This window comes from Oncorhynchus kisutch, linkage group LG29 (assembly GCF_002021735.2).
Source record: "Oncorhynchus kisutch isolate 150728-3 linkage group LG29, Okis_V2, whole genome shotgun sequence".
In the NCBI taxonomy this organism is placed as follows: domain Eukaryota; kingdom Metazoa; phylum Chordata; class Actinopteri; order Salmoniformes; family Salmonidae; genus Oncorhynchus; species Oncorhynchus kisutch.
The window spans coordinates 34,448,324-34,470,725 of record NC_034202.2 but is presented as its reverse complement, the minus strand read 5'-3'; the positions used below and the strand labels follow the sequence as shown (position 1 = coordinate 34,470,725).

General features: G+C 44.8%; 2 protein-coding genes across 2 annotated transcripts in view; both read left to right on the top strand.

Annotated features, from left to right (window-relative positions):
* The first annotated feature begins 4,231 nt into the window (after positions 1–4,231).
* LOC109874107 (neuroligin-2) overlaps positions 4,232–22,402 on the top strand; it is an 88,300-nt gene continuing 70,129 nt past the window's right edge. Inside the window, exon 1 of the mRNA XM_020465883.2 lies at positions 4,232–5,006. The gene's annotated coding sequence lies outside the window, so the exon portion shown is untranslated. The remainder of the gene's footprint in view (positions 5,007–22,402) is intronic.
* Positions 7,274–8,089, top strand: LOC116358259 (basic salivary proline-rich protein 4-like). The gene has a single exon (XM_031809077.1). The coding sequence runs from the start codon at positions 7,274–7,276 to the stop codon at positions 8,087–8,089; it is 816 nt and encodes a 271-aa protein (XP_031664937.1).

Genomic DNA, 22,402 nt, shown 5'->3' with positions numbered 1-22,402 from the left:
GTTGGTACCATTCTTTAGTCATGGCTGTGTTCTTAGGCAAAATTGTGAGTGAGCCCACTCCCTTGGCTGAGAAGCAACCCCACACATGAATGATCTCAGGATGCTTTACTGTTGGCATGACACAGGACTGATGGTAGCGCTCACATTGTCTTCTCCAGACAAGCTTTTTTCCGGATGCCCCAAACAATCGGAATGGGGATTCATCAGAGAAAATGACTTTCCCCCTGTCCTCAGCAGTCCAACCCCTGTACCTTTTGCAGAATATCAGTCTGTCCCTGATGTTTTTCCTGGAGAGAAGTGGCTTCTTTGCTGCCCTTCTTGATACCAGGCCATCCTCCAAAAGTCTTCGCCTCACTGTGCGTGCAGATGCATTCACACCTGCCTGCTGCCATTCCTGAGCAAGCTCTGTACTGGTGGTGCCCCGATCCCGCAGCTGAATCAACGTTAGGAGACGGTCCTGGCGCTTGCTGGACTTTCTTGGTCGCCTTGAAGTCTTCTTCACAACAATTGAACTGCTCTCCTTGAAGTTCTTGATGATGTGATAAATGGTTGCTTTAGGTGCAATCTTACTAGCAGCAATATCCTTGCCTGTGAAGCCCTTTTTGTGCAAAGCAATGATGACGGCACGTGTTTCCTTGCAGGTAACCATGGTTGACAGAGGAAGAACAATGATTCCAAGCACCACCCTCCTTTTGAAGCTTCCAGACTGTTATTCGAACTCAATCAGCATGACAGAGTGATCTTCAGCCTTGTCATCGTCAACACACACACCTGTGTTAACGAGAGAATCACTGACATGATGTCAGCTGGTCCTTTCGTGGCAGGGCTGAAATGCAGTGGAAATGTTTTATGGGGATTCAGTTCATTTGCATGGCAAAGAGGGACTTTGCAATTAATTGCAATTCATCTGATCACTCTTCATAACATTCTGGAGTATATACAAATTGCCATCATACAAACTGAGGCAGGAGACTGTGAAAATTAATATTTGTATCATTCTCAATACTTTTTGCCATGACTGTATATATATACATATATAATTGTTTTATTGGACATATAAAGAAATACAAATGACAAATTGAATAGATACATCCTTTTATCCCATTATACTTATGGAAACACCTCTCTCCCTTTAACATCAAAAGCAGCACACATAAAAAAAGAAAAATATATAATTGTAAATAATCATATATAAATATACATATATGCACATATGTGTACATACATACACACATATACATACACAAAAATAAATAAAAAAATATCACAACATACTATCCCTTCCCTCCCACACCCTCTCATATCCCCTGTTGGCCAACATTCTTACTCCTGATCAATAGAAGGACATTTAAAAAGAAAAGGAAATTAAAGACTGCCATCTCAAGAAAAAGTTATCAGTACGACCTCTCAACGTCTATTTAATTGTTTCTAAGTGTAGAAATGACATGAGATCTTTCAACCAGGCTGATACAGTGGGAGACACCACAACACTGCATAAAGAGCACCACAGCTGCTCCCCTATTATCCACTGGGAAAACCGAATTCACTGGGACAAGAGGCCTACACACACCGTAGACTGGTGAGCCATATTTGATTCTAAACATTAAGGCCTACCTTAAGAATGATAACTGATAGAAAATGTATCTGCAAGTAATTGAAATAGACAATGATGAATTAATTGAAACATAATGTACAGAATACAGAGTACAGAGTAAATTGGATAATACTTATTAACTTAAAAATCTTAGACTGAAAAAGATACGTTCTCTCATCTAACTGTAGTGTAGTGAAATTGTATTAATTTGTCATGCACAGAATTTCCCTCTGTGTTACACGTTTTCTGTGTGTGGGTACACTAACAAGTTATGTCCAACAGAGAGCGCTGTTCTACTACTCAACACACTGAGCCGGTTCAAAGCCATGTTGACGTTCCCACACTTCTCTCCCCTCCCACATCACCATGTATATAGAGACATTGAACACCGGTCACTTTAACAATGTTAAGATTCTGTTTTACCCACTTCATATGTATACACTGTATTCTAGTCAAGGCTCATACTACTGCTGCAAACACCTTTTCTATTCATACTGTCTATACACACCATATATACAGTATATATACATATGTATATATATATTTATTTTCAGGACATTTTCTGATATGGCTCGTTCTGATATTTCTGATATATAAAAATTAATGGATTGTGTGTATTGTTATTGTATTGTTAGATATTACTGCACTGTTGGAACCAGAAACACAAGCATTTTCTTGCACCTGCGATAACATCTGCAAATCTGTGTACGCTACCAATAAACTTTGATTTGATTTGGAGGGTTGCACTCACACAGTGGTCATTTACTGAGAGAGAAACACCACTCTGGATCCTTATCCACATTAGCTCTGTTTAGAGCCCCAAAATTAATATTGTATCTGTTTGTGTTCGTGTATGTGTGCACGTGTGTGCATACTCATCCGTGTGTGTGTGTGTGTGTGTGTGTGTGTGTGTGTGTGTGTGTGTGTGTGTGTGTGTGTGTGTGTGTGTGTGTGTGTGTGTGTGTGTGTGTGTGTGTGTGTGTGCAACAGCACTGTCCTTTCTTGTGGTCTTGGCTATAAAGAGAGTGGTCAATAATTAGGTGCTCATTAGAGTGCTTTGTGCTCCTGCCTCAAAGTCGATGGAAACAAACTGATGTGTTTTTGCCACTGGCTCCAATTAGCACCTGGTCAGAGAACACTGAAAGCAGAGCCTTGACTGCAAAACACACCCAACACGTTGTATAGACCACACCAATGCTAGGACATTACTGTCACAGTTTAAGACATGAAACACCATCTCTCTACCAACACACACACTCATTATATGCATTAAATAAAGTTATTGACCTGTGTGTGTGTGTGTGTGTGTGTGTGTGTGTGTGTGTGTGTGTGTGTGTGTGTGTGTGTGTGTCTATGTGCAGAACAATACAGTACGTGTGTGTGACCTTTCTTAACATTTACAACCTTTTTTAGCATTTACAACCCTGCAAGCTATTGTCTAACATAACTAGGCATGTAACTAGGCACAACTACATACATTTGGACATATTTGTATGTGCAGTCGATTAATTATTGTCAACTTATAGATTTCAGGAGCATTATTGGCCTAACATATACAATTTGACCTCCTGGTAGCTACACACACATGCACGGGACACACACGTGCACACACACACACACACACACACACACACACACACACAGAGAGAGAGAGAGAGTTGCTGAGTAAAACCCCTGGGGCTGGTTTGGGCAGCTCTTCTGCTTTGTTGTTCTTGGTTAATCACACGGACTCACAGAGCGGATGATGCACCTGCAGCTGCCGGCTCTCTCCTCTGTCAGTCCTCTGCTCTGCCCTTACCTGTGATGAGTGGCCACAGACCCCTGGGCACACCAGCACCCACCCCCTCTATCATTTGATCATGACATGTGAGATGTGCTTGCTACAGAGAAACAGCACACTGACACACCAGCCAAGAATCATATGGAGTACCTATCTATCTCTTATGATCTCTTTTTCTAGACAAGGTGCCACATGGCACGGAGGTGAACCTCTGGCATCATAGGTAAAGGCTACTCCACAACAGCCAGCTCCCTCTATTGCATTGCCCTATACCGACAACACATTCAGGACTGAACTACACATCACAGTAGCATGGTTCATTGAAGTCATTTGATACTTAATAAAGATGCTGTATTTCAAGATACCGAGACCCGGTGCAACATAGGCCATCTCAATTGGTTTCTCTGTCGATGAGGGAGAAGGGAATTGTTTCTATGGCTTTAACCATTTCTGACGTCACCCTGATGCAGATCTCCATCTGAAAAACATACTTCGTTCGATAATGGAAACACTGCACCGAGTGAGGTCAAACCAGAATACTTTCTTTAAGATGATTTCACAGATATAGATTGGCTTCGGCTGACAATAATGCCTCCTCCTATCTTCGTTGTCTATTCATAAAAAATTATCACTGCAAGAGAAAATTGTAACATAATGTGGCAAGCAGCGACCGATGGCACAAATGGGACACGCACTCAATCTGCGGTAGCGTTGAGTGAATTCGAATGAGCGTGAGTGTTTTAAAAGAGAGAGAGAGAGAGAGAGAGAGAGAGAGAAGGGTGTGTGTGTGTGTGTGTGTGTGAGAGAGAGAGAGAGCGAGAGAGAGAGAGAGAGAGAGAGAGAGAGAGAGAAAGTGTGTGTGTGTGAGAGAGAGAGAGAGATAGATAGAGAGAGATGAAACACAGCATCTCTTCTCAGGCACTAGCCGAAGAATCTTCACGAATGAGGCATTGATGGATCTGTCGGGGCTGCAAAATAATTAACATCATTACAATCCTGTAAAAGTCATTATGATATGCCAAACGAGGCAACAACGAAACGGATGATCCATTCATAGCTCCCCTTTGTTGCCAATATAAAACATCAGAGAAGAAGTAAAGCAGAGCGACAACGCAAGTACGCAGAGGAGAGGTCTGACACCCTGTTTGGAGCGTCTTTATTTTATTAATTTAAATAATTAGTTAATGTAGGCCTTCTCACAACAGAGGGAGGCACCGTGGAAATGTATCACCATGGAAAGGAGAGAAGACGAGCATCCTTTGCTTTGAGTTAACGCTAATGCGTTACACGCATTTGTTTATATTATTGTTTTATTTTATTCTCTGCCTTTCTCTTACGAACTCAAAAATGTGGTAAGCTATCTGTCGACTAGGGAGAGAGAGAAGGGTGTTGTCAGAAAGAGGAAAGAGAGGAGGAGGGGGCATTAAGAGGTATTATTTTGGGGGGAAAGGGGGGACAGATCGACACGGAGAAGGTGAATTGATGTACGAAAGCCTGCGACACCTCACTTTAATGAGAAATAATCTTGCAAAAGAAATGGCGTAAAACATCATCCGAAAAAAGCAAGAGAGAAAACCAGACGCATCTTCAAGGGAGACCCTCGCGTTCTCACGTTGACCGGGAATATTTTGGGTAAGCCTATTCCTCCCTTTTTTTAAATAATTGTCGTGATTTCTTATAGCTTTTGTGTGCGCAAGCATCCGTGTGACGCTGTTGTTCCGTATCTCCTTCGCATAATCGATCTTGGCGCACTGTCACCGTTGGGAAATTAGTTGTCAATATTGGCAAACCTTCATGCGAATTTGTAATACAAATGTTTTCCTTCGTTTCAATCGTGTGCTATTTCAGTGGCCTTTGCCTGTTGATAAGATGTCGCCTCCTGAGGTTTTTACGCTAACATTATGGCTGGCTAATATCCGCAGAGCAACCCGCGATGCCGACGTGTCTTTCCGTTTTACCAGAGAATAAAATGGAACCAAGATGGTCAGCATCCGATTTGATTTGAATCAGGACATGATCAAATGATAGGCTACGGCGGGCGGACTGGGGTATATCAGTCGGGCCAGTCGTGCTGCTTACCAGTCGAGGAACCATTTAGGGAATTAATTGCGCCCATCGGTAGCCCTTTGGCTACGTAGGGATTGATATATTTTTTCACTTGATAGATAATGGTTGTATGTGCTCTTAGTGTGAGCGTGCCAGATCCCTCTGCCATACCGGTGAAATAGATTGCTGTATGTTTGATATCATGTATTGACCTGTGTGATTTCTTTAAAGGTAATATTTAATATTGGTCACTGTCATCAACATACACCCTCATTGTCACACATGTAAAACATACACACACAGGTATAATCAGATGCAGATCACAGGAGTGTGCATTGGTTTTGGTATCACAGGAGTGTGTATTGGTATTGGTATCACAGGAGTGTGCATTGGCTTTGGTATCACAGGAGTGTGCATTGGTATTGGTATCACAGTAGTGTGTATTGGTATTGGTATCACAGGAGTGTGCATTGGTATTGGTATCACATGAGTGTGCATTGGTTTTGGTATCACATGAGTGTGCATTGGTATTGGTATCACAGGAGTGTGCATTGGTATTGGTATCACAGGAGTGTGCATTGGTATTGGTATCACAGGAGTGTGCATTGGTTTTGGTATCACAGGAGTGTGCTTTGGTTTTGGTATCACAGGAGTGTGCATCGGTATTGGTATCCCAGGAGTGTGTATTGGTATTGGTATCACAGGAGTGTGCATTGGTATTGGTATCACAGGAGTGTGCATCGGTATTGGTATCACAGGAGTGTGTATTGGTATTGGTATCACAGGAGTGTGCATTGGTATTGGTATCACAGGAGTGTGCATTGTGACTATGCAAGCGAATGCACACACTCGCATCCAAGGAGAGGGGCACATTTATATTCAGTGCTGGTTGGGCAGTACTCAGTCAATGGCAGAATTCAGCTCAGACAAGAGGACCTCTGTTCAGATGGAGGTCGAGGATACACTTGTACTCTGGCTTAGCCTTCTTAATGATAGTGGATCCGCCTCGCATTGCCCACTGATCTTACTGACAGGGTCCTAATCAGCTAGTGCTCCGACCTATACCCTCTAATGACTCCGGGAACGTCTAAAATGCATACATGATGTATGGAGAGTTATACAACGCGTGGTTTGAAATCCCCATTGTTAGAGCCTCTCCTGCGCATGATATATGAGACAACGTACACATTGCCACATTCATATGAAGTGGCATTGTTTACGTCGTTACCTAGCAATGCACTACCACTACTACTTTTACAACTACTAGTCTTAGCACCTGTAACTCGTCATGGATGATTTTAAAGTTACTTATGCTATCACTCCAATGACTTGGAGGGTTGTGAAAAAGAGTGTCAGATTCTATGGGACCAGAGCCCTCTGAGTTGAGCAGTGGTTAATGTACAGCATTTGGGATCTCCCATTCTGTAAAGCCTTACATAATCATGATTATTTTACTTAAAGTTAGAACTCAGGGATCTTCCACTGGCTTAAACCAACAGGTTGTGTCCAGTTCTATGGTCTGTGCCCTGGCCCCATGCCAGGAGCAGCACTTGCTGTGTCATAACGCTGCCATCACATCAAAGTCTAAATGCAAGGGAGGGTGTAGGGCTTAAGGGGCTACTCTCACCTATGAGGAACACTCATTATTCACACTTCGAAATGCTCACAGCACAAACATACTATACTGAGTGTACAAAACTTTACGAACACCTGCTCTTTCCATGACATAGACTGACCAGGTGAATCCAGGTGAAAGTTATGATCCCTTATTGATGTCACTTGTCAAATCCACTTCAATCAGTGTAGATGAAGGGGAGGAGACATGTTAAAGAAGGATTTTTAAGGATCTTAGTATGACTGTGAGTGGAGCAGGTCAGGCCCAGGGAAGGAGCAGGTCAGGCCCAGGGAAGGAGCAGGCCAGGCCCAGGGAAGGAGCAGGTCAGGCCCAGGGAAGGAGCAGGCCAGGCCCAAGGGAAGGAGCAGGCCAGGCCCAGGGAAGGAGCAGGCCAGGCCCAGGGAAGGAGCAGGCCAGGCCCAGGGAAGGAGCAGGTCAGGCCCAGGGAAGGAGCAGGTCAGGCCCAGGGAAGGAGCAGGCCAGGCCCAGGGAAGGAGCAGGTCAGGCCCAGGGAAGGAGCAGGCCAGGCCCAGGGAAGGAGCAGGCCAGGCCCAGGGAAGGAGCAGGTCAGGCCCAGGGAAGGAGCAGGTCAGGCCCAGGGAAGGAGCAGGTCAGGCCCAGGGAAGGAGCAGGCCAGGCCCAGGGAAGGAGCAGGTCAGGCCCAGGGAAGGAGCAGGTCAGGCCCAGGGAAGGAGCAGGTCAGGCCCAGGGAAGGAGCAGGCCAGGCCCAGGGAAGGAGCAGGCCAGGCCCAGGGAAGGAGCAGGCCAGGCCCAGGGAAGGAGCCGGCCAGGCCCAGGGAAGGAGCAGGCCAGGCCCAGGGAAGGAGCAGGCCAGGCCCAAGGGAAGGAGCAGGCCAGGCCCAGGGAAGGAGCAGGCCAGGCCCAGGGAAGGAGCAGGCCAGGCCCAGGGAAGGAGCAGGCCAGGCCCAGGGAAGGAGCAGGCCAGGCCCAGGGAAGGAGCAGGCCAGGCCCAGGGAAGGAGCAGGCCAGGCCCAGGGAAGGAGCAGGCCAGGCCCAAGGGAAGGAGCAGGCCAGGCCCAGGGAAGGGTTATAGGGATGTAACCTAGCAGTGAGTTCATCTTGGATGCATGTATGGAGCCTTTCCTCAGAGCACATGAATAATGAAGGGTGTACGGCGATGTTCAGTTTGCACCAACCCCTGAGTATGTGCTTCTTCTCTGGTTTCTGGCACAACTACTGTGTGTTCTGTCTTACACAGTGCCAGCCTGTAGGCATCTACCACAGCTGGATTAACATTTAAACCATCATCAGGGGCCAGGGTGGGTGGAGCCTGCTTCCTTCACACTCAAATGTTCACTTTAAGGCAGTTGGTTATGTTATGAGCATTTATTTTCGTGTTCTATTATTTTGTTTTTGTTTTTTGTCCTAAGTCAAACTTTAGAACCATGCCATCTCATATTCCACTTCTATGGCAATATGAAGTGAAATGTTGGGCAAGTATAAAGGTAGACATTTCTTCTTGGTAGAGTAAATAAGGTTGTTTACATAAAACGCTGCATTGTGTGGCCAGTAAATGTCTTCACCATGTATATTAAGGTCATTTTTTTGTACAGGTTAATTTATCATCCAGCTGATCGCTAGTCCTCTCTCACACACACATCAGGCTGATATCAGTACAGCCCCTATCTTACATTAAGCTGACCTCTGTATAGTTCTCTCAGCGTACAGGAAATCTCAGAGTACACTTGCCTCTTGTGCATACAAATTATGTTTGTGCAGTCATTTTTCACATATGGCTGATCTCAGTTCAGCACTTTTATTGACCTTTTCACCACCTTAATGTAGCCAGCTGTTATTTTTTTCCCACAATTTGCTACATTCACAGGCTTCACACCAAACAGACCCGTGTAGGGTGTGAATCATCGGCTGCACTCAAGACTTTTCTCAAGGCAAGATCTATATTTCAGCAGCTGCCTGTAATGTGATGGTGCCAGGTTCTAAAAAGCTCTCAACGTGGCCCAATGAACCGTGCTTATTTGCTGGGATGTGTGATATGATGTGCCTAACCCCAGTGAGCCAGTGTTGCTGGCCGGGTCGTAGAGCAACAGTGACTGGTCTCCCCTGCACATGCCTCCGCTGCAGCTGCTGACTAAGGAGATTCCTTTGTTGTGTTCTATCATGAGCTACGACTGACAGGCTATAGAGGCCTGACGGAAAGATTGCTAGTATTATTTAGCATGTGAAGAGTGAAATTTGAGCTTTACTGTATTAGTAGAAGGAGAAACAGGGAACTGATGTATTCTCTGTGGTCAAACATGTCACATTTGTTGCAAGCTTGTGACCTCCCGACCGTAAATGTCATGTGTGTTGTGTAGAGATGATTGAAATCAACATTGTAAATGATGGAGACGAAGTCTTCCTAATTAAACCCAGTGTTGTCTAATTAGCCTCTAGATACTGTCCCCAACTAGTCCCTTAGTCATGGCCAGGGAGCAATTATTTCCTGAGCACAAACCGTATGGACATTCCTCTGCTACATGTCACCATCAATTCACATCACGACAACATGATGCAGAGCTTCTTCTGTCCCATTTCTTCATTTCACATTCCAGAGGGCCTTGTAGCATCCACCATGCGACATTACAGAGATAATCAAGGGTTGTGGTGAAGGACAGGTCATGGGAAGAGAGAATCTATTTTTAACAGACCTGAAGTAGAGCCTCTATGTGTGTAAGTCTGTTACAGTGTATCCAGTCTTAACTGGTTCCCTGGGTTCCCTCTGTGTTTCTAGGGGCCAGGGATCAGTGTGTAAGTGGCTCCTGTGGGTGTCTGTTAGGCCCTGATGCCACAGGACATAGTGCTTCCTTGGCTTGAGAGGTCAACCAGAAGGAAAAACCCAACACAGAGGGAGGGACGGGAGGACCTGCCGATATCTGTTTGTGGAGTCAGCGGACCGCCAGTGGTTTTTCGGGGAATAAATCCACCATCACTTTGCTGGAGAAAAGGGATTCACACCGCTGCAAAAAAAACAGCAATAAAGTTTATAACTTCTTTTCCAAAAAACGGACTGTAATTATTCATTTGTTTGGAAACTCAGATCCCAGCTGGACTACAGTTTAGGGACTGGGTTTCAGCAGTGGTGGAGGAGACAAGCCAAACAAGCACACGTAAACCAGATGGAAAGCAGATAGCTAAACAGACTGAGGCAGCCACTGAATCACAGCAAGGCAGACAGAGGTTCTGTGGGCATTGGCCCTAAAGTTCATTTGTAGCGTGCCTGTAGCAGTCCTCCAGCCTGTATTCATCACGATGGTTGGGCTTTCCACCTGGCCACACATTTGTTTCAGCCCGAGTTGAGCAACGTCATTGTCCCCATTACAAGTGATGTATACCTCAGTGGGCTTAGCTTACTTTTTAGCGCCAAGCGGTAGTGTACAGTGCTGTATAATGAAACATGCCGGAATGTGTGATGTGCTCTAGTTAAAGCATGCAATGCTCCCTGAAGGTGAGCATCTGGCCTCCCAGATTATGATGTATAATATAACAAGCATCTGAACTAATGCAGGATACTAACCATTTATCAAAAGGCTGCTGAGCCTGATCAAGGCTTGGTTCAATTTAAAGCTCACGCTCCATCATTAAGGCCTCTTATTGATATTCTACAAGTTCATTTCAAACCATTGATGTATGTGGTGATGATTGTGGAATGGTATATTGATTGTTTATGTTACAGTAACATGGAGTGCCCTTGAGACAGATGATTATGATTGGGTGCCCCCCACCCTCCTCATAACTAATCTATGCTAGTCACTTCCTACTATATACAGTTCCACTTATAAGTGGTCTTCTGTAGCTCAGTTGCTGGAACTTGACACTTACAATGAAGGATAGTGGGTTCGATTCCCGGAACCACCCAAACATAAAATGTATGTACGCTTAACTATAATTTGCTTTGGATAAAAGTGTCTGCTAAATGGCATATATTATAACCATCTCTACATCATCCCTGACACAACAATCTCCATACCTTATCACATAACCATCTCTACATCATCCCTGACACAACAATCTCCATACCTTATCACATAACCATCTCTACATCATCCTATATCACTACCCATATTTCATTCCCAGGCTCTTATATAACACAGAGGCAGGTGCTGAAGACACGTTTCACTCTGGAAATGTTACGAGAGAGAGAGAGAGTCAAAGTTGTCAACGAATCCACTAATAGGTAAAAATGTTGACCTCTAAACCAAACATTTGGTGAAACCGTGATAGGACCAGATACAAAAGAGTGCTTTTATGCTGACTATGATATAAAACCACCAATCCACGATGAGACAGTTTGGAAAATTGTCATTTTCTGTCTTATCTTGTGGAAATGATTACCTTTTGTGGTTTCTCATTTCTCTAAAACACTCAGCAGCACTTTGAGTTTCTCTATTTGAGATGAACTGCAATGACATGAAGTGTGTACTTTATGTCACTGTAAGTCACAAAGCCTATGACATCATCAGCAATAAATGCCATGACAGCATGACATAATGTATATGATGAGATCAATGTTCATATGGCCCATATTGCAGCGTATATGACATACAGTATGGCTTGCACTTCTGCTCTCCTCAACATCATGTGTCTCAGAGGACATAAAATGAGTGTACAAAACATTAAGAACACCTGCTCCTTCCCATGACATAGACTGACCAGGTGAATCCAGGTGAAATCTATGATCCCGTATTGATGTCACTTGTTAAATCCACTTCAATCAGTGTAGATGAAGAGGAGGAGACAGGTTAAAGAAGGATGTTTAAGCCTTGAGACAATTGAGACATGGAGTGTGTATGTGTGCCATTTAGAGGGTGAATGGACAAGACAAAATAGTTAAGTGCATTTGAACAGGATATGGTAGAGGGTACCAGGTGCACTGGTTTGAGTGTGTCAAGAACTGCAACGCTGCTGGGTTTTTCACATTCAACAGTTTCCCGTGTGTATGTCCAAAAGACATCCAGCCAACTTGACACAACTGTGGCGTCAACATGGGCCAAAATCCCTATAGAATGCTTTCGATAACTTGTAGAGTTCATGCCCCGACGAATTTAAGCTGTTCTGAGGGCATAATTGGGTGCAACTCAATATTAGGAAGGTGTACTGAATGTACAAAACATTATTCCTAATATTTTGTATACTCATTGTACGTAGATCACTGCTCTGCTCTCATTCATGAGCTATGGTGATATTTATGAGTTGACTTGAGCCCTATGGACATTTCTCATACAGTTAGCCTTAGCCATGACTTGCCTACGGGCGGAGAGAGATACATTAGGTGTATGGAGATTACCAGGCTGACTCGAAATTATCTTGTCCAACAGCCATTTCATAAAAATAAATAAATAATTGCATTACAAGAGTGGCCCCCAAACATTATTGAAAAACCTCATTTAAAGCTGGAGAAATTAGATGTTTTCTGCAGCCAGAGAGATAGACAGTGCCCCGAGAGAGCCGCTGTAGAGAAACGTGAAGGGTGCCTTCCTGCTTAAGAGCTAGGCAGCAAGCGCTATTAGTCTTTCAGCAACTCCCCCCGTGGACGGAGACAGGTTGAAGAGGAGCGTTTCAGGCACGGCAAATTCGGATATCAAATGAAACTTTCATTTTGCATAGTTCAGGTACTCGGCCAAGACTGGCATAGAAAAACAATCCCGACTATCAGCAATAAAACGAATACAACCTACCAACCCCCAATATTTAAGCAATACGGCCCTAGGAGGTGTGGTATATGGCCAATATACCACGGCTAAGGGCTGTTCTTAGGCCAACGCAACGTGGCATTTACCACCAACACCCTCAATTGCCCTATTGCTATTATAAACTGGTTACCAATGTAATTAGAGGTGTAAAAATAAATGCTTTGTCATACCCCTGGTATACGGTCTGATATAATGTACCACAGCTGTCAGCGAATCAGCATTCAGGGCTCGAACCACCCAGTTTATAATACACAAGTTAGCACCGGTTAAAGCTATGACGTTGAAATGCCTATTTACTCTGTTCCATCTCACACCACTGACCATTCTGTCCATGCTAGGGTCGGGTGTGTACGTGCTAATGCTAGCTAAGTCCACTGTAAGACAGGGCGTGACTGGGGGTTACTGACCCTTAAGACAAAGGGAAGAGGATTGTAACCTCATTTAAGACACATTTTGTCAGAATTCTAATTCTTGTCCTGAGAGAGGAGGTGGCGGGGAGAGCAAGAGTGTGTGTGTGTGTGTGTCACAGGAGGTTGATGGCACCTTAATTGGGAAGGATGGGCTCGTGGTAATGACTGGAGTGGAATTGGTGGAATGGTATCAAATGTGTGTGTGTGTGTGTGTGTGTGTGTGTGTGTGTGTGTGTGTGTGTGTGTGTGTGTGTGTGTGTGTGTGTGTGTGTGTGTGTGTGAGTGTGTGCTTGCATGTGTGTTGTGCATGTGATCAACCTCATTAGTCAAATGCATACAGTACATTGCTTCTATCTTTTAATTTCATGCTTAATCAGCGTTCCTTTGCAAACTACTGTAATGTTGCTAAAGCCAATCATAACAATCCTTAGTTAACTAAATTAGATTCAATCCGTATCGCGGATGATCCTCGCTATAGTGTGATTGAAATTTAAAGGCAATGTTCCTGTGTTTGCAGAGACCGCATTCTCTGCATAAACATAAACGCTGTATACAGTGGGGAGAACAAGTATTTGATACACTGCTAATTTTGCAGGTTTTCATACTTACAAAGCATGTAGAGGTCTGTAATTTTTAATCATAGGTGCACTTCAACTGTGAGAGACGGAATCTAAAACAAAAATCCAGAAAATCACATTGTATGATTTTTAAGTAATTAATTAGCATTTTATTGCATGACATAAGTATTTGATACTTAATATTTGGTACAGAAACCTTTGTTTGCAATTACAGAGATCATATGTTTCCTGTAGTTCTTGACCAGGTTTGAACACACTGCAGCAGGGATTTTGGCCCACTCTTCCAAACAGACCTTCTCCAGATCCTTCAGGTTTCGTGGCTGTCGCTGGGCAATACGGACTTTCAGCTCCCTCCAATTATTTTCTATTGGGTTCAGGTCTGGAGACTGGAGACTGAGCCACTCCTTAGTTGCCCTGGCTGTGTGTTTCAGGTCGTTGTCATGCTGGAAGACCCAGCCACGACCCATATTCAATGCTCTTACTGAGGGAAGGAGGTTGTTGGCCAAGATCTCGCGATACATGGCCCCATCCATCCTCCCCTCAATACGGTGCAGTCGTCCTGTCCCCTTTGCAGAAAAGCATCCCCAAAGAATGATGTTTCCACCTCCATGCTTCACGGTTGGGATGGTGTTCTTGGGTTTGTACTCATCCTTCTTCTTCCTCCAAACACGGCGAGTGGAGTTTAGACCAAAAAGCTATATTTTTGACTCATCAGACCACATGACCTTCTCCCATTCCTCCTCTGGATCATCCAGATGGTCATTGGCAAACTTCAGACGGTTCTGGACATGCGTTGGCTTGAGCAGGGGGACCTTGCGTGCGCTACAGGATTTTAATCCATGACGGCGTAGTGTGTTACTAATGGTTTTCTTTGAGACTGTGGTCCCAGCTTTCTTCAGGTCATTGACCAGGTCCTGCCGTGTAGTTCTGGGCTGATCCCTCACCTTCCTCATGATCATTGATGCCCCATGAGGTGAGATCTTGCATGGAGCCCCAGCCTGAGGGTGATTGACCGTCACTTGAACTTCTTCCATTTTCTAATAATTGCGCCAACAGTTGTTGCCTTCTCACCAAGCTGCTTGCCTATTGTCCTGTGGCCCATCCCAGCCTTTTGCAGGTCTACAATTTTCTCCCTGATGTCCTTACACAGCTCCCTGGTCTTGGCCATTGTGGAGAGGTTGTAGTCTGTTTGATTGAGTGTGTGGACAGGTGTCTTTTATACAGGAGGGCTTCTTAAAGAAAAACAAACAGGTCTGTGAGAGCCCGAATTCTTACTGATTGGTAAGTGATCAAATACTTCTACATGCTTTGTAAGTAGGAAAGCCTGCAAAACCGGCAGTGTATCAAATACTTGTTCTCCCCACTGTATGTCTGCTCAATTGGAAATAACCTTAATTTAAATCACGCTATAACGCAGATCTTCTGCTGTATGGACGGAATCTAGCCCCAAATAAAATTAGTAGCTGAAAAGTTACTAAAGTTAGTAAAGTTTTACCTGAACATTTCCACAATATCTCTTTTGTCATAGCTCCCAAACTCTAATTTTAAAATGGTCTTTTTAAGGTCTGACAGCAGTGTTGGACAGTCTTTTTTTTACAAAGTATGAAATATAATAGAACCCTCTATCTCCCTCCAATTTCTACTGAGTTTCTAGTGAGTTTCTAGTGTGTGAATGTGATTTATAAAGCCATTGACTTCCCAAAGCTTCTGCCCTCCTCCCTCCAATGGAAATGCTCGTAATGTAATTACTTTGCAAGATGGATAGAGCCCATCCAGGATGCCCTGGACCCCCAGCTAAATCAAAGCCCTCTTTCTGTCGGGTCGAGAACCGCTCGCAAGAACAGCTCACGCGTCAGACATGAGTGTACCTCCCATTCACGCTTTCCCCCAGCATCACTCATACATCCTCCTCTCGCCTACTCTCATCCATTCAACGCCACTCTGTGTCATAGATCAGGCCCCCACAGCAGCACCACTGAGAGAGGGAGGGAGGTAGACAGAGAGAAGGGGGAGACTGAGATGCAGTTGTGTACCATAGTAGTGGACACTGCATGACTGCCTTCACTGCATGACTCTGCCTTCACTGCATGACTCTGCCTTCACTGCATGACTCTTCCTTCACTGCATGACTGCCTTCACTGCATGACTCTGCCTTCACTGCATGACTTCCTTCACTGCATGACTGCCTTCACTGCATGACTCTGCCTTCACTTCATGACTCTGCCTTCACTGCATGACTGCCTTCACTGCATGACTGCCTTCACTGCATGACTCTGCCTTCACTGCATGACTGCCTTCACTGCATGACTCTGCCTTCACTGCATGACTGCCTTCACTGCATGACTCTGCCTTCACTGCATGAGTGCCTTCACTGCATGACTGCCTTCACTGGATGACTCTGCCTTCACTTCATGACTCTGCCTTCACTGCATGACTCTGCCTTCACTGCATGACTCTGCCTTCACTGCATGACTGCCTTCTCATTCAAAGATATTGTATGAAAGTGTTGCCAGCTTTAGGAAATGCAATCCCATTCTCTCCCTCTCTCTCTCTCTCTCTCTCTCTCTCTCTCTCTCTCTCTCTCCCCTGATCCCAGATGTAACTCCCCTGCCTAGCTCCCAGGACTAATCCCCCCTGTGTTGGAGGGGGCATGCCTTTAAAGAAGGCAGGAGTATTGCCCCTAGGCATGGACCGCTTTACTGTAATGTGAGCGTGTTTGGCAAGTGAAGGTACGCAGGGGCTGTGGCTGTTTTAATCCATGATGAAGTGTAGTTGTTGCATTTGAAATGGCTCAGAGTGAATACCCCTCCTGAGACCACCCCTGATCCCCAAGTTCTATAGGTACACCACTTACCCACACACACAGACCACCAACCCATGTAACACCTGCCTGCACACAACCTGAGGCCTGAGGGAACACACTTAATGTGTTGTGACAAGTGTTATGAAATGTAATGTCATGTAATATTTTATATTGTATATAACTTGGAAGCCTTGGAAGCAGCTAATGGGGATCTTTAATAAATACAAACCTGCAACATTCAGTCATATTCATCATCTCTCAGCCTGAATCGTTTGATCAAATCTCCATGTTTTAATTGTTTCCATGTACATTTTGAAAGATACAAGTACAGCTCAAATCTATTCCAAATGTCAATTATCCTTCTATCAAGTAGAACATAAAACATCAGGTCATTAAGCAGTCATAGAGGACCTGGCATGACATTTGAACGCACCCAATACCGTCACACAGTTGACCTGACTTCACACAAATACAATGGGTCAGTTAGACTGTGCTCACTGCCCTCTGTTTTATCAGGATCAAGTGGGGTTCATTATTAAACGTTTCAGACCATTTGTCTCAGCCAGGATTGCTCTCCTTAAATTAGCCTTGGCTAGAGGGGAAGCAGCTGTCAAACTGCTCACACTCTCCCCACACATAAAAAACCTCAGCTAGTTTGCTGCCTAGATAAACAGTAATTAGTGTGTGGCCAGATTGTTCATACCAGTGCACTTCAGTAACAAGCACATTGGTACACGGATGCCAGGACAGATGTAGAAACACACTCTGACACTTATAAGTACTGCGTACTTGTACAATTCTAGGGCATTTTATCTGGGCGTGTGTGTGTGGGTGCGTGGGGGAGTCGCTGGCTGGTGTGTGTGCTGCTGGTGTTGAGAGTAAAGACCCGTGTTCACCGTGGGGCGACACATTGATTGTCTGGCCTAACGGAGGCAGAGAGACTTTTTTTCTCACCTTCTCTTCTGCCCACTGTTTTACGTCCCCGGTCTCCTTCCCTTGTTCGTTAATAACACCCTCCACTCCCGCTTCCTTAGAGTCCCCTTAATGGACTTGTATTTCATTATTCATGAGCTTGTTTATCTGATTGTTTCCCTCATGCTGTGACTTGTAGGGATGCATTCTGGGAGATATAAATACACACAAAAATGTAATCTGTACAGTCTTACGGCAGGGTAGCCTAGTGGTTAGAGTGTTGGACTAGTAACCGGAAGGTTGCAAGTTCAAATCCCTTAGCTGACAGGGTCCAAATCTGTCATTCTGCCTCTGAACAGGCAGTTAACTGACTGTTCCTAGGCTGTCATTGAAAATAAGAATTTGTTCTTAACTGACTTGCCTGGTTAAATAAAGGTGAAATATGAAAACATCTCCTTTTCACTGGACCCTCTAGGATTCCTGTAGACAGAAACTTTTCAAATAGACTATTTTGAAGTCCTGGTTGAACTTTGGGTTAATTACAATAATAACCTTAAGTGGGGCACTTTGTTTAGTTGTAATCTCTAAATTCCCCTGGCTGGAGTGAGATGGGGTTTGATGGTAGAGGGTGATGGACCGGGGCTGTAGTGTCTGAGCCCTTTTCAGAGTGGAGCTGCTTGAAGTGGGAGCTCACGCTGAACAGAGGGAATTCTGGGATGAAGCTCCTGGCCTTCATGAAGGATGACAGCACAGTGGTTCAGTGTAATTATGAGGTCAACCTGAAATTAACACTGGAACAAGAAATGGCATGCTAAAATGATTATTTTCTCAGACAGATTAACCTTCAGTGGGATATTGTTGTCCAGAACAGATTAGCTAAGAATAGATTGAACTAAGAATCAGAAGAGTTTCAGTCAGAGTGGGAGAGGAGAGGGGATATTACACTCCACTGTAGATTAACCAGGAATAGATGAACTAAGAATAACATTGGAGTTGAATTACCCAGCTTTCAGTATTACTGTACTTGCAGTAAATCAACCGTGTGTGTGAGTGTTTTCTGCTCATAGAAACGGACACCTGAGTTGCTACGGATTGAAACAAGTATTAGTTCTCCCAGAGACATTGCCTTCTGTTTTGTGGCCTGCTAAGCTGCTTGTCATCCACAGACGTGCGTTAGTACAGGAGAACAGAACAGCTTGACAGTTGAAACAGTGCATGTGTTTTTCAGCACTGGCGGCAGAGACAAAGAGGCTTATGACACGCTGTTTTTCAAACGCCGCCATTCTGCAGGGGTTTCACAGTTCAATTTGACCATTCGTCCTCTTAAACACAGCTGTAAAACTGTCCTGGAGGCAGACGGTATTACTACATCAAACAGCCTCACCTGACAGAGACGCAACGACTGTTAGGCCAATTACAGGACACAGCCCTGGCCGATACACACACACATTCAACTACACACTTCTACTGATGGGGCTGCTGATGACGCACCTTCTGACCCTTTTGTGGTCTGTAGGGAATTTTCATCACACTCAATTTCAACACATGTGGTAGGCCTATGTGGTAGGCCTATGTGGTAGGCCTATGTGGTAGGCCTATGTGGTAGGCCTGGACAATATGGCTGATGGATATATGAAACTGAAGCTGGTTCCATTGCTTCCCTTTGCCTATCCTTGGAGATGCAGATATCATTCTCTTTCTTATTGTGTGAGGTGATAGTGGAATCATTTGAGATTCTCGCTTACACTAGCCCCTCCCCCTGCAGTCAGTACTCAGCATCTTGTGTGAGAGTGCGTGTGTGTGAGAGTGTGTGTGTGTGTGAGAGTGCGTGTGTGTGAGAGTGCGTGTGTGTCTGTATGTGTCTGTAGCTCTCACACACTCCGAGAGCTGGGCGGGCAGTGGGGAGGGAAGTCTGTCTGTCAGACTGCAGGCCCTGTTGGACATGACCCTAACCCACGCTAAGCTAATCAATAAGGGCCCACGAGTGGGATTCCTCCCCAGGAGCTAAACGTACATTCTAGCACTCCACTTGGCCAGAACACACAACACACAACATCCTCCTTGACTGAGTGACATCAGCATACATACAGACATACACACACATACATGCATGCTTTTACACATATGTTGTGTCCCGAAGAGAGTAATATCTTTGAGTGATTTATGAGCTGACCTTATCATGCTGATATATAAATAAACCTGTCTCTTGGAGACTCTCTGTGTTTGTGTGTGTGTGTGTGTGCCTGTGCCTGTGCCTGTGCCTGTGCCTGTGCAGGGAGGTAGTCTATGTTCATCTGCCCCCTGCAACATAATGAGCTGCAGGGCTCTTATTGAAGAGGAAATGTAAGCACTTTTTATTGACAGCTCCTGGGTGTGTAATTCATCATGCTGTCTGGAACCAGTGGAGCCCTGCCGTCTCCAGCATAGACCCATGCTATCGGTTGCTATGGAGTCCGTGCTCTGACTGCCAGCATCATCATCATACCACAACATCACTGCTCTAATCTGCTCTCCATGCTGCTGCATACCTACACTTTATCCTTCTGTCCTGCTTACTGATTGGTCGAGGAATGACCACACTTATTTTGGTAGTACTTCTACTATGAAGGAGGAATGTGAATGACACAGACAAAATGGCAGCCAAAAAGCGTCCCTTCCTGTAATGATTTTTCTGTGTCGTGAAGTTCAGAACACGTGAACATTGAGATCATAAACCCTGGAGAGACTGGAGATAACATGATTCTTCAGAGGGTTGTTAGTAACGTTGCTAAGAAACCAAGTGGTGATTTGACCAGAATACATTTTGACATTCATTTTGTTTTATGGCGGTGGATCCTTTCTCATGAAAGTGATAATATCATGTGTATGGCTGGGGGGTTGCTGCTAATATTATGCTCCAGCTGTGTTGGCCATATTCATGATATAGCCTAGCGCTGCGTCTTGTGTGTTATCCCTGTCCTGTTATCCAGTGGAGGGTAATATCCCCTCTCCTCTCATAACTACCCAGCGCTCCTTTCATCCTGCTCTGTAACCGTTGAGAGTGGGATGGGAAACAGGGTGATAATGGGGTGTTTTTGAAGGTGTGGTTGTAGTGTTGTTTTGTTTAATCATATTCCAGCTTCTCTTTGTTATGTCCTGTTTTGTTTTTCAGGTGGGGGTGTGGGGTAAAAAAAAAAAAGATCCATATTAATGAAATCTAAATTCAGCCCACCAGCCAAGTGCGATATGCAGCAGGCCCTAACTGTATCTGATAAATATGCATGGCTAAGGACATTTGACGATCTCCAATAATCAGAGCAAAGACAGCGAGATCTCATTACAAATACAATGGTGACTCATATCTGGAAGCAGTCGTGATGAATATACACCCTGAGAGACACGTACAGTACATCATTACGTCAACGCCAAGGCCACAGCAGCACCATAACATTGAGAAACACATCTACACGTAGATTGAGACATAAATCCCTAGTTATCAAGTACAGGAATTCCAATGGTCCACTACTCCATCTCAAAAACCAATGGGCTAAAACCTACATCTTGAAATGTGTCATGCTTTATCATAATCTCTGTCCTGATACCCTCATATACAATGTGACATAGAAAGATGTACTCTGGCTTTTCCACCTGTCAAACTGGGATCATAATCGTACTTCATTGTTTTAATGGGCTGTATTTAAATAGGACAGTTCATTGTTTGCTGGTAAGATGGCATATCGGTCAAAAGGTCATCTGAGTGTAAATCTCTGTCCGTCTGTGAATACCTGATGGTCAAATGCTGACCCAGAGGGTAATCTCGCTCTCCGAGACCAACATGAGTAAGGTCTTTAATCAGGTCAACATCCGCAAGGCGCGGGGCCCGACGTTATTCCAAGGCGTGTTCTCAGAGTATGCACAGAACAGCTGGCAGGCATACTCATGGTCATTTTCAACCTCCCATTGTCCCAGTCTGTAATCCCCACGCTTTAAGATGCCTTCCATCATTCCTGTTCCTGAGAACTCTTAAGGCTTCATGCCACAATGACCACCGTCCTGTAGAACTCACATCTGTAATCATGAAGAGCTTTGAGAGGCTGGTTATGGCACACATTAACTCCATCATCCCAGCCACCCTATACGCACTACAATTTGCATACCGCCCCAACATATCCATAGACAACGCAATCTCAATTGCACTCCACACTGCCCTCTCCCACCTTAAGAGGAATAATGACTGGCTTGCATCACTACTTGGTGTGGCAATAGCCCCACCCTCATCCTCATGGCGAACAGAGGGTGGTGCGGACAGCCCAGTACATCACTGGTGCCGAGCTACCTGCCATCCAGGAACTCTATATCAGGCGGGGTGAAAGGAAGGCCTGGAAAATTGTTAAAGATTCCAGCCACCCAAGCCATGGACTGTTCTCTCTGATCCGCACTGCAAGTCTGACGCCAACAGGCTCCTAAACAGCTTCTATTCCCAAGCCATAAAACTGCAATAGCTGGCTAACAAAATGGATAACAAAATGGATAACAAAATGGCTACACGCACTATATGAGTTGACCCCTGTATTCTATTTGATTTCTATGCACACTCACAGGGCCCTACACACTCACAGGGCCCTACACACTCACAGGGCCCTACACACTCACAGGGCCCTACACACTCACACACATAATTTGCTCACACACACATAATATCCACATAGTTACACTGACTCGACACACCCACATACCCACTCACATACAATCATCATGTACGCCGCTGCTCCTCTGTTTATCACATAACCTGATACCTAGTCACCTTACCCTATACATACACTTTATAGCCAAAAGTATGTGGACAACTGCTCTTCGAACATCTCATTCCAAAATCATGAATATGGAGTTGTTCCCCCCTTTGCTGCTATAACAGCCTCCACTCTTCTGGGAAGGCTTTCCACTAGATGTTGGAACCTTGCTGCGTGGACTTGC

Bases quoted from the DNA above. Each gene is read 5' to 3' on its own strand.
- LOC116358259 (XM_031809077.1), top strand. From the start codon at position 7,274: ATGACTGTGAGTGGAGCAGGTCAGGCCCAGGGAAGGAGCAGGTCAGGC.